This window comes from Myodes glareolus, chromosome 4 (genome assembly GCF_982192425.1).
Source record: "Myodes glareolus chromosome 4, mMyoGla1.1, whole genome shotgun sequence".
Lineage (NCBI taxonomy): Eukaryota > Metazoa > Chordata > Mammalia > Rodentia > Cricetidae > Myodes > Myodes glareolus.
In genome coordinates this window covers 36,103,989-36,118,388 of record NC_142029.1, presented here as the reverse complement: position 1 = coordinate 36,118,388, position 14,400 = coordinate 36,103,989, and the positions used below count along the sequence as shown (strand labels likewise).

The 14,400-nt window shown below is 39.6% G+C and overlaps 1 protein-coding gene across 16 annotated transcripts in view; it reads left to right on the top strand.

Moving 5' to 3' along the window:
* Mlip (muscular LMNA interacting protein) overlaps positions 1-14,400 on the top strand; it is a 262,529-nt gene that overhangs the window by 109,950 nt on the left and 138,179 nt on the right. For 7 of the 16 annotated variants that reach the window (XM_087905399.1, XM_087905392.1, XM_087905389.1 and 4 more), the window contains exon 1: positions 12,329-12,481. The exons of 6 other annotated variants lie outside the window; for them this stretch is intronic. In XM_087905399.1, coding sequence (XP_087761525.1) covers positions 12,386-12,481 — 96 coding nt within the window. In that variant the 5' untranslated portion in view covers positions 12,329-12,385. Of the gene's footprint in view, positions 1-12,325; positions 12,482-14,400 lie in introns of those variants that run through there. 3 more of the 16 variants (XM_087905401.1, XM_087905398.1, XM_087905400.1) reach the window with 1 other exon arrangement.

Genomic DNA, 14,400 nt, shown 5'->3' with positions numbered 1-14,400 from the left:
ACTCCATTTTTTTTTTGTTGGATTATTTGTTCTTTTGATGACCAATTTCTTGAGTTCTTTGTATATTTTGGAGATCAGACCTCTGTCTGATGTGGTGCTAGTGAAGATCTTTCTCCATTCTGTAGGCTGCCATTTTGTCTTGTTGACCATGTCTTTGCTTTACAGAAGCTTTCCAGTTTCAGGAGGTTCCATTTATTAATTGTTTCTCTCAGTGTCTGTGCTGCTGGGGTTATATTTAGGAAGTGATCTCCTGTGCCAATGTATTCAAGTGTACTTCCCACTTTCTCTTCTTTAAGGTTCAGTATGGTTGGCTTTATATTGAGGTCTTTGATATACTTGGACTTGGTTACATGACAACCAATATGGATCTATTTTCATTCTTCTACATGTTGATATTCAGTTATGTCAGCACCATTTGTTAAACATGCTTTATTTTTTCCATTTTATATTTTTTGCTTTGTTTTAAAAAATCAGGTATTTGTAGGTATGTGGGTTAATATCTGTGTCTTTGATTCAGGTCCACTGATCCTGCGGTCGTTTTTATGCCAATACAAGGTTGTTTTCAGTATTGTAGCTCTATAGTAGAGTTTGAAGTCAGGGATTGTGATGCCTCCAGAAGTTCCTTTATTGTACAGGATTGTTTTTGCTATCCTTTTTTTTTCTTTTCCATAGGAAGTTGAGAACTGTTCTTTTGAGTTCTGTGAAGTAGATCATATTTCTTAAGTTAGTTATAGAAATAACTAAAATAAAGAAGGGTTCTTTAAATATTTAATAAGAATAGATTATATAAGGCTTAACATTAAAACTAGTATTTTGGAAAGTGAGTATAGTGAACCATCGTGGTCACAAAGACATTTAACGTAGTACCTCTTTGAGAAAGATCTTGCTGTTAAACCAATTCAATACAGGATACAGTTTGCAGTTTCTACCTAATGCTTCTTTCTGGAATGCCTCAACTGCAGAAAGATACTTTGCTGAGTTCACAGCATCCTTTTGCATCCCATACCAGGTAAATCATTGGCTATTTTGGCTGGGTACAATATGCTTTTATGTGGCAGTGCTTCAAACTAGCACATATTAGGAAATATATCCATTAGGAGGATCGCAAGTTACCTGCTCAGTTAGTGCAGGCTGTGGTCTGGTGGATCTGTCTTCCAATCATTTTTTTCTTTATCCCACTCTGTTTCTGTCTCCTTGTGATGGTTAATCTTAACTGTCTACTTGATTGGATTAAGACCCCTTAGGAGATTAGTGAAGTGAACCTTTGGGGTCCTGGAAATAGGCCTATAAAAATATTTGAAGAAAAGATTAGATTATGAGGGCTATTGACTAATGAATAGATTAATCCATTGGTTTGTTCTCTATATGATGCCATTATTGGAGATGGTGAAAAGTAGGAAGTTCAGGAACTAGATCTTGCTCAGGTTAATTCCTTTGTGTTTCTTTTTCCCCATGAAATGGACAACTGTCTGCCATAAACTTCTATTATCATGATATTCTGCTGTGTGTGTGGGGGGGCATGGACCAGAGGCCATGTTCTCTGAAATTTGGCAATAAATCCGTCCCTTAACTCTGCTGCTTAGGCCTTTGGGTTATAGTAATGCAAAAATAAGTTATGTACCCCATCCTCTCACCTGTATCTATTGACTCCTCAAAAATAGCTGGCATCCTGAACATGTCTTGGGTTTGTTTCTTGCACACCTTTTTCTTAAGTAATTCAAGAGATGAAGTGGTCCTCTGTGGGTTACTGATGAGGTGGGTCAGAAGATTCATGCTACAGTGTATTCACATGAGAGAAAGATGTTTAATCAGTTCATAAACTGAGTGACTCACACACACACATGATTTTTTTATGGTAGAATGAGTTATGAAAGTGTTAGAAGTGCCAAGATAATAAAGCAGAGACAGTTGAAGAACGTGGTGATGCTCTGAGAAGACCATCTTTGCTGGACACAAGGCTGCATCATAGGCAGCAGTGAGAAATCAAACCATTGTTAACTAATTTAAGATTAGCTGTGGCTATAGACAGCAGAGAAAACCACAGGGATAGAACTTATTTCTCTTTCACATTAAATGATTACAGTTCTGGCATAATCAGTTCTGAGATTCCTCATGGTTTCTTCCTGCTCATCTATCAATCAAAATTCTGTTATATATAGAATGAAGCCCTGTCCTTAGGATCTAAAAAAAAGCTGCTGGACTTCTAGTCAGCATGGCCAAATTCAAGATGGTAGGATGCAGGGCGAGATAAAGACAGGCGTGCCATGTCATTTTAAAGAAGTTTGCTTCTAATCATGTGTCAGTGGTTATAAATAGACCACAGGGCCCTACAAACTCATCAGGGTGGTTGCAAGATATAACCTTTAAATGAGGCAGTGACATTCACACTTAAAATAATTGTTTTCAAATTGCACTTGAAATCTAATCTACTGCTTCAAATGATGAAAATATAAAAGTTAAAACATGGTGTTTTAAACCAGAAAGTGGCAACAAGACATTCCTCGAAATTACAGAGAAATTATATGTGTGTTGAATGTCAAAAAACTGTAGTTCTGTCCCATGGGAGATCATTACTAATCATTTAAGATGTATGAAATGTTTTCCAAGTAGCAGGTACTATGGAACAGTTTGTCTTAGCCATTATATTTGGCAGAGCGCTTATGACATCATTGTAATGAATGACCTCTTAGAGCAGATATAGAAATGGAGGTTTTGAAAAGTGAAGAAAATTGATCAGAGTCTCAAAACTCATGCCCTTCTAGAAAAATGATGCCCTTCTGCCTTCCACTTACATCGTAGTGTTCATTTGAGAGTCCACAGGTGAAATTTCACACAGAGAAACTTGGAGGTCAGGGCAGATGTGGAAGTCAGGGTGGACTGTGAGACTCAGCCAGCTCCTTTAACAGGAGAGAAAAACATACAAAGTCAAGGAGCAAAGAATTCCAAAGATGGAAGCAGGCAGGTGGCATGCAAACATTTTCTCTAGGAGGAAGGGACCTATCAGAGTCTCTGGAAGAAAACCAAAGAGGGAAATGTCAGTTAGGTTCAGGAAAAAGATTTCTGAAGAGGAAAAGGGTTAAAAATATCCACAGCACAGAGTTTTACAAAAGTAGGAGAAAGCCAATGGTTTGAGTAGTAGAAGGTTCTGTATTGATTATCGTTAGAGCGTGAAACATGTGACAACTCTAATGCTGATAACAGCCGGTAAGAGAGAGAACAAGAAGGGAATGCTATGGACCATGTGCATCTCCCAGAGTTTGCTTGCATCAGGACGCAGCCCTGTGGCATCACTACTCTGCCCATCTATGTTATAGGTGGGAACAGTGAGCAGTGAGACCCCTGCCCCGGGTCACACTGTTCTTCAGTGGCAGAGCTGACTGCTGAATTCCTGCTTAGGACTCTAGGAAAATGGATGTATATTTTGTTGTGACTATTGTTTCTCTGCTTTCTTTTTTGGTGTAGGATGTTGACCTCAGGGTCTCGTGAGGCATATAGACTATCACTCAGCTGTGCTCCAACTAAAGTCTTCTTTTTATTTTTTGTAAAAGAATGGAAAAAGCCCATAGATTTCCCCCAAGATATATTAATATTGGGTGCATTTTCATTGGAAATATTAAATGTATTTAGCAATCACTTATTCTTCCCTTAAATAAAATGTCTTGAAGAGAAATATATTTTGATCCATTTTCCTGTATCAGTCTTTCAAGGCCATATAAGTATAATTTTGTTAAAAAATAATTTAAGTGAAATTCTAAATTCTTTTGGAAAATATTACATTTTTATGAGTAAACTTGTCGTAATAAAGACAATTCAAATGATACATTCTGGATCACAGTAAATGTCTCTGGAAATAAAGAAGGTATTCTATCTTTAGCACAAAACATTTTACTAACTCTCTACCACAACAGTGCTCTTTTGTGTTTTGAATTCCTTCATGCCTACAGATTGCTTAACTGAATGTCACTGGGACATCTAGAACTTATTTACACATATTTGAAAGCCCCCCCCATCTCCTACACAGTCATGCTGATAGGAGAAACCCACCACGTGTATATAGCGGGCATGGCACAGCAAGGGTAGCTATCGGAATCTGAGGTTCATAGATTGCTACTCTGCATCCCTAGCCCTTCTTGGACAACCAGATTAACACCATAGTATACTTTCAAAAGACTGGTAAGAGCTTCTTAAAATCTTTGCACCATGAACATTGCAGATATTTTTTTTTAAAATAAAATAATATGATCGAGTTAAAGCAAGAAGCTAAGGTTTCTTTTTAAGCTGTATCTGTTAAATTTGGTAGTAATTAAAAGCAGAGGATTTGAAGACAATTGGTTTCTCTTGTTGCCTTGCTAATTAATGGAATCATAAGTCAGGATAAAGTATCTTTATACACAGACATAAGAAGGCAAAGATATCAAAGCAAAAAAAATCAATAAAGATTGATTGGGAAATAAAGTGATATCAAAACAGTGATTTTTAAAGGAAAGTACTTTGGAATGCCTTCAGTACCAATATTTTGATTGTGTCATGGACTTGTGCTGGCATTTTACTATGCTCTTAATGTTAAATTGCTAGCTGGTTGGAAAGCTGTATTGCATTGTATGGCAACAGCAACACTGGTATCCACAGCCGAGCGCTTACTGGATGAGGCTCACGTTAGGAGCTCCCTGTGTCTGTTTTTACTTAATTCTTACAGAAGTCCTAAGAATTAAATTACCTTGTTTGTTTTTGGATGAAGGAGCCATTTTTCATCATGTTTTAATAATGACTTCGTTGTAACCTGTGGGCCAGTGGAATGTGTAGAGGCTCCCTTTTCTTCTCCCCGGGTGAGGTGGCTGCTCTTTCAATCCTTCTGTATTTACAAAATACCTCTAAGCAATGTTAGTCTGTTAGCTTGGAAGTTTTATTTTTTATATGCTTCTTTTAGTACTTCATTATGTACCTTGAAAACTACAAGTAAAGCATTTTCTCACGTCATCTTGTTTTATGTCTTGCTGTCTCACTTTTGAAATCTCATCTATTTTTGATGTAGGTCACTTTCTGTCCCCTAACATGGCTGACTGAGAGACAAGGGAGTGCCAGAGGGGTGTTCAGTTACATCTTCAGCTCCTGATTTACACTAAACCCATGCTTTCTGGCCCTTAACTGCTAACACACAACACCTGTGCTTCTTACCTTTCTTTGGGGTAAATACACACTATACACTCAACAACGAAGAACATCTACTAAGCACGGGTACCAAGCTGATAACCCAAAGTGTCAATCTCTTCTTAACTACTGATCTTCCATGAGTCAGTTAAGTTCCATGAACTTTAGCACCTTTACTTATAAAATGATCATTAAAAAGTCTCAGACCTCATAGGATATCTGTGAACATTTCATGAGATAGCATTTAAGTTCCTAGCAAATACTCTACACACAGTGGCAATCAATACTATTTTCTCTTTTCTTTTGGAATAAACAAATGAAGTTTAGCAAAAACCTCTAATTGATCCAAACAGCACATTTGTATGTTTATCATTTATATAATTTCCTTTTTTTCCTGTCCTTATTTTTTTTTTTTTTACTCTGGAGTAGAAAAGCAAATTCTAAGAATCACCATTTCCACTGGAATTTTGTTTTGCATGAAGACATGTGCATTTGTAAACAATGAGGCTGATACATGTGAACTTGCAGGTGAATGAAGTCACACTAGGATGATCTTTGATTTTTGTTTTACTTAAACACACACACACACACACACACACACACACAAAGTAGTTCTCATGCATCTTAAAGCCATGATTACCCAGCATGTTCTCGAAGCCTCAGAAGCATTCTAGGAAACAAAAGTCAGACAATCTTCTGGAAAATTTAAGTCCGACTCTGAACATCATTATTTCCATTAGCACAGTTAATAAATTGGTGAAATCCGACATCAATATAGGGATCACATATTACATTTGTATATTTTTTTATTTATGTGCATGTGTGTTTTCCCTGTATGTATGTCTGTGTATCATGTGCATGCCTGGTACCTTCTGAGACCAGAGAAGGGGGTCAGAGTCATAGGAACTGGTATTACAGACATTTGTGAGCCACCATATGGGTGGTGGGAATTGAACCTAGACCTTCTGAGAGAGCAACTGGTGTGCCCTTAAACTCTTAGCCATCTCTCCATCCCTACCTTTAGATATTTTATTAAGATAATATTATTGCCAATGAAGTTTTATCCTCTTCTCAACTTTAAAGCTGTGCTTCAAAACAACATGCATTATTTTCGTAGCTAGGATTAAACATGAAGACACTAGGTGTAACATCTATGAATAGCCTAAATAGTTCGATGGACCGATAGATAAACTTTGACTAACAGCAGTTTAAGAAAACTGTTCATTTGAGTTTAATTCTCCTGGGTAGGAACCATGTTACATACAAAATCTTCACTGGCCCTGGAGCTGTAATTCATCATGTGTTGAGTGAGCATGTCTAAGATAAGCTTCAGAAATGGGGAACAAAAGGAAGACAGCCAGACTCTGGCTTTTGGCAGGCAGGTGCAAGTGCAAATCCTTGTACGTGTGCTGGTCAGCAAGGCCTTTAATCTTCCCCACACTCATTTTCCTTTGTTGTCTCATTAACATAATTTTCTGGATGCCACATGAGAAACACAGCAGATGGAGCACTGAATACCAAGAGCAGCCCCATAAAGCTCACTAAGTGGCATGTCTATGTTTTATGTATATGTATATGTAGAGTGAAATATAGTCTCTGGTTGAGTGTTTGAGTTGGCTAGCATGTCAGAGCGTAGCTGCCAAGAAGCTCTGATCTTGAGTAGGGAAGCTTTGCCTATCTTTCTTCATGGCTGGACCCCTCACATACAACACTTTGATGACGACTTCTCTCCTGTATTTCTAAAACAGATTATATTTTGTGTTGTGCCTTCAATGTGAAAAAAAGAGGGAAGACTACAGTGCTTAACACTTGTTACTGTGCAGACATTGAGGTTCTTGACATAGAAATCTCTGACTCTACATGAGTGCACCACTACACATTTAACAAACATGTGTTGGCCTTTGGAAGTTAGAAGCACTATTTTAGGTGCTAGGAACTCACAGGGAACAAAACTGAGAAGTTTCCATTGTTCGTGTGATGATGCCCCAAGTGGGGAGCCAGATGCTAAAGGATTTGCTGTCTGCTGTCAATGTAGGGTAACAAGTACTACACAGAAGTCCAAGGTGAGAAGGGAGTATACAGCAGGAGGTTCCTCAGGACCTGTCATGTCAGGAAGAGTCACCTATGTTGGACACTGATACTCTCATGACGTGACATAAAATACTTGCTGTACAATCTGAGTTGCTGAAATCTTAGAGAAAGGAGAAATATCTGGGGGAAAACTTGTGGAAAGAATTTCAGACTGAGCATGTAGGATCTTAGGCACTCAACCTACTCCAATTAAAAATCTCTCCTCTCCGTCCCCACACCTATGTGTGTGTGTGTGTGTGTGTGTGTGTGTGTGTGTGTGTGTGTGCGTGTGTGTGTGGTGTGTAGGCTCCTGTGTGTAAGTATGTTTATAAACATAATAGTACATATATGGATGTCAGAAGACAATCCTGGCTGCCAGAAACGATAATGAAAAATTGATTTGGCAGGGAGACAGCTCACCACATCTTCCCTGTGGAGAAATGGTTCTTACCACTGGTGCCTCTTTTAAATTAGTCTGTGGATATGCCATATTTGTTTCATCTGAATATGTAATTACATCAAAACTTAGATCTTGGATTCTGATCAGTGCCTTGAAATTTCTGATGCACTTTAATTAAGGAAGGGTATGGCGGTCATTCCACGCCACGGGGTCCTGCATCACCACCCACCCGGTATGGACTGCGATTCCATACTTTCCACGAGTTGGATAATGTCCTAGGGGTTGAACACAAGACACACATGACACAGACAGAGAGTTCAAGTCATTCTCAGGGAGAATGCCCAATTTTATTCAACTTAATCCAGGGTTAAATATTTTTGCCCCAGAAGTGGAGAGCCCCCTCCCAGCTAGGAGTGAGATCTAGGTGTTGCCAAGTGGGAGGAGCTTTCAGCAGGGGGTACCGAGCTGGGAACCCTGACAGACAGATAGGAGGAGATTCAGGGCACCTGTGAGAGCCCTCCTTAGCAGGTGAAATTACCATAGCAAAGACAGAAACAAGGTTCTGAACTAATCCCTTCCTGCTGGCAGAATAGAGCAGGGGAAGCTAAGCTGGTTAGTGTAACCATTTCTTGTATCTTGTGCTTTGGCCTCGAGGAACAGGGAAGACAGGGCATTACAGAAGGGTAGTATTAATTTTTTTTTATGTAGAGGTGGCAGCAAAAGGGAAAGAGAAGCCATAGCAGTAATGATGAATGCAGACACAACGTAATTGTTCAGTGTAGACAAAGTCAAAATTGTGTGTTAATGGGTTCTACCAGGCTGTTGAGATGACAGTGGACTTTTCTTGAACCTTTGTGTACCTGTAGATTGGGATAATACTGTTTGGATCATTATAATCAACTGTCACCCCAGAAGAGAATAATCCATACTCTTGGCATTCTCATCACCAAAGAGGCAAATTCATCCAGGATTGGAAACAGAATAGCTGTGTCCTAATGTTGGTCTCCCGGAAGAAGGCCAGAGAATGCAAAACCTAAGAGTGATTCTTCATCAGGTGTGATCTGAGAGCAGTTTCACGTGCAGCCTCAGCTCAGCTCCTCACTCCTTCCTATCTTTTCCTTTAGTCACCTTGGTGCCATGTATGAAAGTGTCGTCTTCCTGAGCCTATGCCCTTGTTTGTGATACCACTTGTGAAGGCATTTTTCTCCCTAAGATGACACACCAGGTTGGCAATAGGGATGTGTCTTCCACTGCGTAGAACAGTGCATACCATACATCAGATGCTTAAGAAGGTAAAAGAATGGGAGCGCTCCTGTGTGCATGTGAGCAAGCACAGAGCCCGAGAACAGATAGATGGGAGCCAAAATGGCCTTGGCAGGTGAATCTGTTCAGTTGTAGATGTCTTGGCAAACTTTCAGTGGGATAATTTGTTATTTTTCTCTAACTCAATTCATCTATCAGGAAGAGAGATTACTAATTCTACATTATTTATTTTAAAAACAGTATCTAAAGAGTCTTTCATTTCAGAGGAAATGCAATAATATTTGCTTGGTAAGAAAGGGAAAGGATGCCAGTGCCAGACACTAAAGAGAGTTTAGAATTGAAGGTGTCTATTGTGAGCATCAATACATTCCAATTTCTTTTGGAGAAAGATTATCCAGCAGAGTAGTTTTGGTCCTTGGTGGGAGAGAGATCAATAGACGTTTAGATTTATAAAATAATTCATGGAGAGAACCTAGATGCTTCTCCTTGACCAGAGGAAAAGCAACTCTAATTGTAGGTGACATTCTACTATCCTCCTCCCCCCAAGTAAATTACAATATTAGGATCTAGAATTCTCTTTCTCATTGATCAGGGGCCAGCAAATGATGGCCAAGTGACAATCGTTTCTATAGAAATTTTCTAAATTCATATACCCTTTGGAGCTATATGTGTAACTAACCAGATGGCTGACAAGTGTTGCTGCAATGCGTGGCTTTTAAGTTTTTATTTTAGGTAAAAATGATGACTTCTGGCACTGAAATAGTCTTAACAGCAGCAATTATTTTTTTAATAAGACAATAAAAGAAAATTATTAGAGAAAAGTTGCTAAGGGTTGAAAATAACAAATTCACAGATTAATTGTTCTCCTGTTAGCAAGTGCTTCATGGAAGGCTTTGGGTAGAGCTAAAGGCTAAAACATTTCCTTTTCAAAATTTGTGCCTTATTGCCTGCCTTGTTCTATGCCTAGGGAAGACAATGCGGAAAAGAAAGATCATAGTGGGAAGAGCAGAGTGACATATAAGACAAGAGCATTGGTGTCAAGTTCATTTAGAATAAGTGGAACTATTGACAAAGGATTCGACATTACTGACCCAGGGTCCATAGATGAGAATCAGAGATGAGTGTGTCTAAGACTTGGTGGTAGGCACTCTTTGCACTTTTGTTCAATACATAAAAGTATACATATGTGCTTCTTCATTCTTATTCCACAATGCAAAAAGTTAAAATATCTTGATTCAAAGTCTTCGGTGATCTAGATTTGACCTGCTTTTCTGGTCTGTTGAGTCTCTATTTTCATGTTACTTATAAGATTAAATAATCCCACAGTGCCGAGAGGAGTAATATACATGAATTATTGCCCAGCACAGATCTGTGGGCTTCCCAAGCTGAATCTAACTGTAATCCTCTATGGGGCAATGCTATACTTACCCACACCTCACAGGTGAGAGGTTCAGGACAGCTCTGAGATCCCCTGGCCAGTGCTGACTTGTGTCCCATGCTTGGTGACCATTCCTGTCACTCTCTTCTCTTGCTCCTCCAACAAGGGCTTCTTTAAAGCTCTTCTATCTGCTAAGTAAGTTCTCGTAGATCTAAAAGGACACCATTTCCTCATCCTTAGTGCAGCCAAATCACTGTAATTCCTTTCACTGCAAATATCTGTGCTCTTGTGACACTATGAGCTGGCGGTAGAATGTCACTGTGCCGGTTAGTTTTCGTCAACTTGGCAAAAACTAGAATCGCCTGGGAAGTAACAAACTTCAGCTGGGGAAATGCCTCCATTATATTGTCCGGTATTTAAGTCTGTGCAGCATTTTCTTGATTGGGTATTGATATCACAGGGCCCAGTCCACTATGAGCAGTACCTGCCCTGAACAGGTGGTCCTGGGAGGTATAAGAAAGTTAGGCAAATGTGAGTCTGAGAGCAAGCCGGTTATCAGTGTTCTCCTGTGGTGATGACCTTGAGTTACCTCCGTGGTGGACTGTAATCAGGATAAGTGAGCTAAATAAACAATTTCCTCCCCAAGTTGCTATAGGTCATAGGGTTTATCAGAGCAACAGAGAATTAAAGTAGGGCAGCAACCCACCAGCAAGAGGGCACGACCAGACCATGAGGCTGGTTGAAAATTCAGGGGCAGAGACTCCATTACGGAGCCCCCTGACCAGTAAGTACAGTTCCATATGTGCCCCAGACGGTGTGGTGTGCAGTGACATACAAGAGCTATAGGTTAGAAGTCCCTTTTAGAACCTTCTTCATTTTACATCTTTGTCATTTCTATACCAGATTTATAGTCTTAGGAAGAATGAAAGGTTTTTGGCATCACGTACATACACATCACCTCTTGTGTATTCATAGGTGTAAAGGCCAGAAGATGCATGTCTTTAGCAATGTAACTGCATATACATTCAGAAAGTTAGCCCATTCTAGGTCAAAATGTACTAATGTTATTTGCAATGGTTTTCCCACTACTTAGTAGAATCATTTTGAATAATTGTATTTGTACTCACAGTTTTCGTAAATTCAGCTTATGACAGTGTTGAAAATGTTAACTGTACATGAAACAAATCCTTTATCTTTTCGCATAGCTTTCAGTATATTCCCAGCTCCTTCCACACTGCATCTTTCACCCACTGCCTGTGCACAAATATAGTAAAGATTTATAGGGAAAAAATTCCATGCTTAGAAAGTAGAAGTACTCAAAGCTGATGACGACAATCAATCGCATGGAAAACACTTGCGATTTGTTTATCAGTAATCAGGACAGTCACCACTGTCTTCCAGAAACAGTGGAAGGGAATTCTGTTTTGACAACTATTTAGTAACAAGCTCTATCTCAGAGCTACTTTTGTTTAATAACAAAAATTGAGTCACTTGATGCTCCCGTATCTGACTGCTGACCACACACTGACACCGAGGACTCGCCACTGAAATGACCGACTTTCTGAAATGATCACTGTGCTTTCTAGTTCTTTATTTAGACACTGTTTGCATGTGTTTGTACCTCTGAATGTTCTCTGCAAGTGTGGCCAACTGATCCCCGAGACTGGCAGATGCCAGGTCCCTTCAACCAACTTTTCATTGCTGTACAATCTGGTTTTTCCCTTCCTTCCACAGAATACATAATTGGACTGCATGCATGAAAGGAAAAGAGGGCAAACACATATAGGTGGCAATTTTTCACTTCCTCTGATCCCGTTTTAGCTGTCAGTGTGACCTCTTGTGAAGTTCCAAATGTAAAAATTGTCAAAACAAATTCTTTGGAAATGAAAAATACCCAACTCAGTGAAGAATCTGCTTCATCTCCTTTTAAATCCCCCCTCCCAAACTACGTCTCTGTGTGTGTGTGTGTTCGCATATGCATGTGGGTGTATGCGTGTGTGTGCATATGCATGTGCGTGCATGTGTGTGTGAGTGTATGCGCGCGTGCGTGTGCCTGTGTTGTTTTAGTAACAGACTCTCTTCCCACCTCAGTCTTTGATTTGCTCATTCCCTTATGTGGTGAATCAATGCTTCCAGAACAGGGGCTTCTGAGTGACTGCGGGAACAATTACTTCCAAATGACCTCCTGTATCTTAGCGGGGAACATTGAGACCACACCCAAGGTAATGCTTTCGGAAACTTTTAAAGGCACCGTGTTCCTGGTATGTGCCAGAGGGTGTGAGGGTGAGCTACCCGGGTGCCGAGAAATTTGTCTGTGTATCGAGATGAGATGTTATCTCCAGTTAGAGAACCGGGCAACCGATAAAGGCAAAACTGTTCATCGGGCAAAGAAAACGCTAAGGATGTGCTTGGCATAGAGTTACTGCTAGAATTATTGTGATGCCTTTTCTTAGGAAGAGGCTAGTGGCCCTCTGTGCTGCCGGTGTCAATTTGGGGGTGGGAACAGGGGGAGAACTTTTAGGGAAATAGGAGAAACAAAAGCCCCCAGCCTGAAGCTGAGCAAAGGAGCACACAGCCGGTAAGGCAGTGGCGAGAACCATTTCTCACGTGACTAGCCTGTGTGCGGTGAGATGGGGTCAGTCTTACCGATTTCGGGTATTTCAAGCCAAATTTAGGATACTATTTTAATCCATTTAGTTTTTATTTCTATTATTAAAATAGTTTCCCAGTGATCAGATGTTTAAATGGCATTGGCAGCTGAAAGTGTTAATTGGCAATTAAGAAGTGAATGCCATTAACTCGCATCTGCTTCTGCTTTGTTGGAAAATGATTTTTTTTTGTCACCATAGCGATTCCTTTTGGGGCTCTGTTGGATCTGCCACGCAGTATGTAGTAAATGGTAAATGGCTTTTATTTTTTTTACCTGAATAAGGGATTCAGCAGTGTCTTTTCAAGTGAATCTTAGATTTCTGGTAAGATACAGGTGATAGATAAAGATGGTGAAAAGAGCTAATTTTGCTGTACTTTCTTGACAGGAAATAACAAAGGGTCGCCCTTTTCTGATGTTCTAGCCATGTGTATATGGACAAGAACTAATCCCTGAATTTAGTTATATCCAGTAGCAACCCAGGGAGATAAGCCTATATATTATATATGTGTATATATACATACATATATATGAGATTTATATACATGATATATATATATGATATATATACATATATATATATATTTGAAACATCATATATTTGTTCAGCTAAAACAAGGAAGTGGAATTGTTCTCCTACATTGGTGAACAAATTTGACTTAGGGTTCAGAGGTTGCTGTGGGGAGATAAAGTTAAAGGTGTCTATCTTATTTCTGTTTGGTTGCCTCCCTTTTCTTCTTCTAGTCTTGTTTAGAAACCTCTCTGTGGTTTGTGTGATAAGAGCCCATCTTGTTCATTTGTACACCGGCTTCCCTTTTTACTTGGTTCTTGTTTTATTCACGAAAATTATAGCTTCCAACTTTTAAGAAGTCTATAGGTTGTGAAGTAGCATTTGTAGAATTCTGCACTTAGAGAACTAAGACAAGCTGAGCTGGACAGTTGTACAAGGCGGCTAGAGAAGTGAGTTTTGATCACTAAATATGCTTTAGAAGCTATGGCTACTTGCTGTTTATCATCTATGGATTTTGTAACCCTGGCGTATTTATACTACAGTCTGTCATATAGAACTGTTTATGGTCCTTTGGATAGACTTCAGGCAGACCAAGTTATTTCATGGGAAAAATGAGGGTAGGTATAAACAATTGGAAGTCAGGTCACCCCTTTCTTGATTCTTATCAAATTACTATTTGTCTAAATGAGAAGGTAGGATGATTGTTTGAATAAATACAGCTACAAGTAGCAATGTAAGAGAGGATGGGTTTATTCTGGCTTGTGGTTCGCGTGTGTCATTCAGCACCTTCACAGAGGCATGACAGGCAGGAGTGCGAGGCAGCCTGCTAAACTGTACTCTCGTTCAGGAAGCAGAGAGAGATGGATGCTGCTGTGGTCTGGCTTCTTTTAGCTTTCCTTTTGTTTGGAACCCCGTCCATTGGATGCTGCTGCCCACATTCAGGTGCATTCCTTCCCTATCAGCTAAGCCCTTTAGGAGGCACT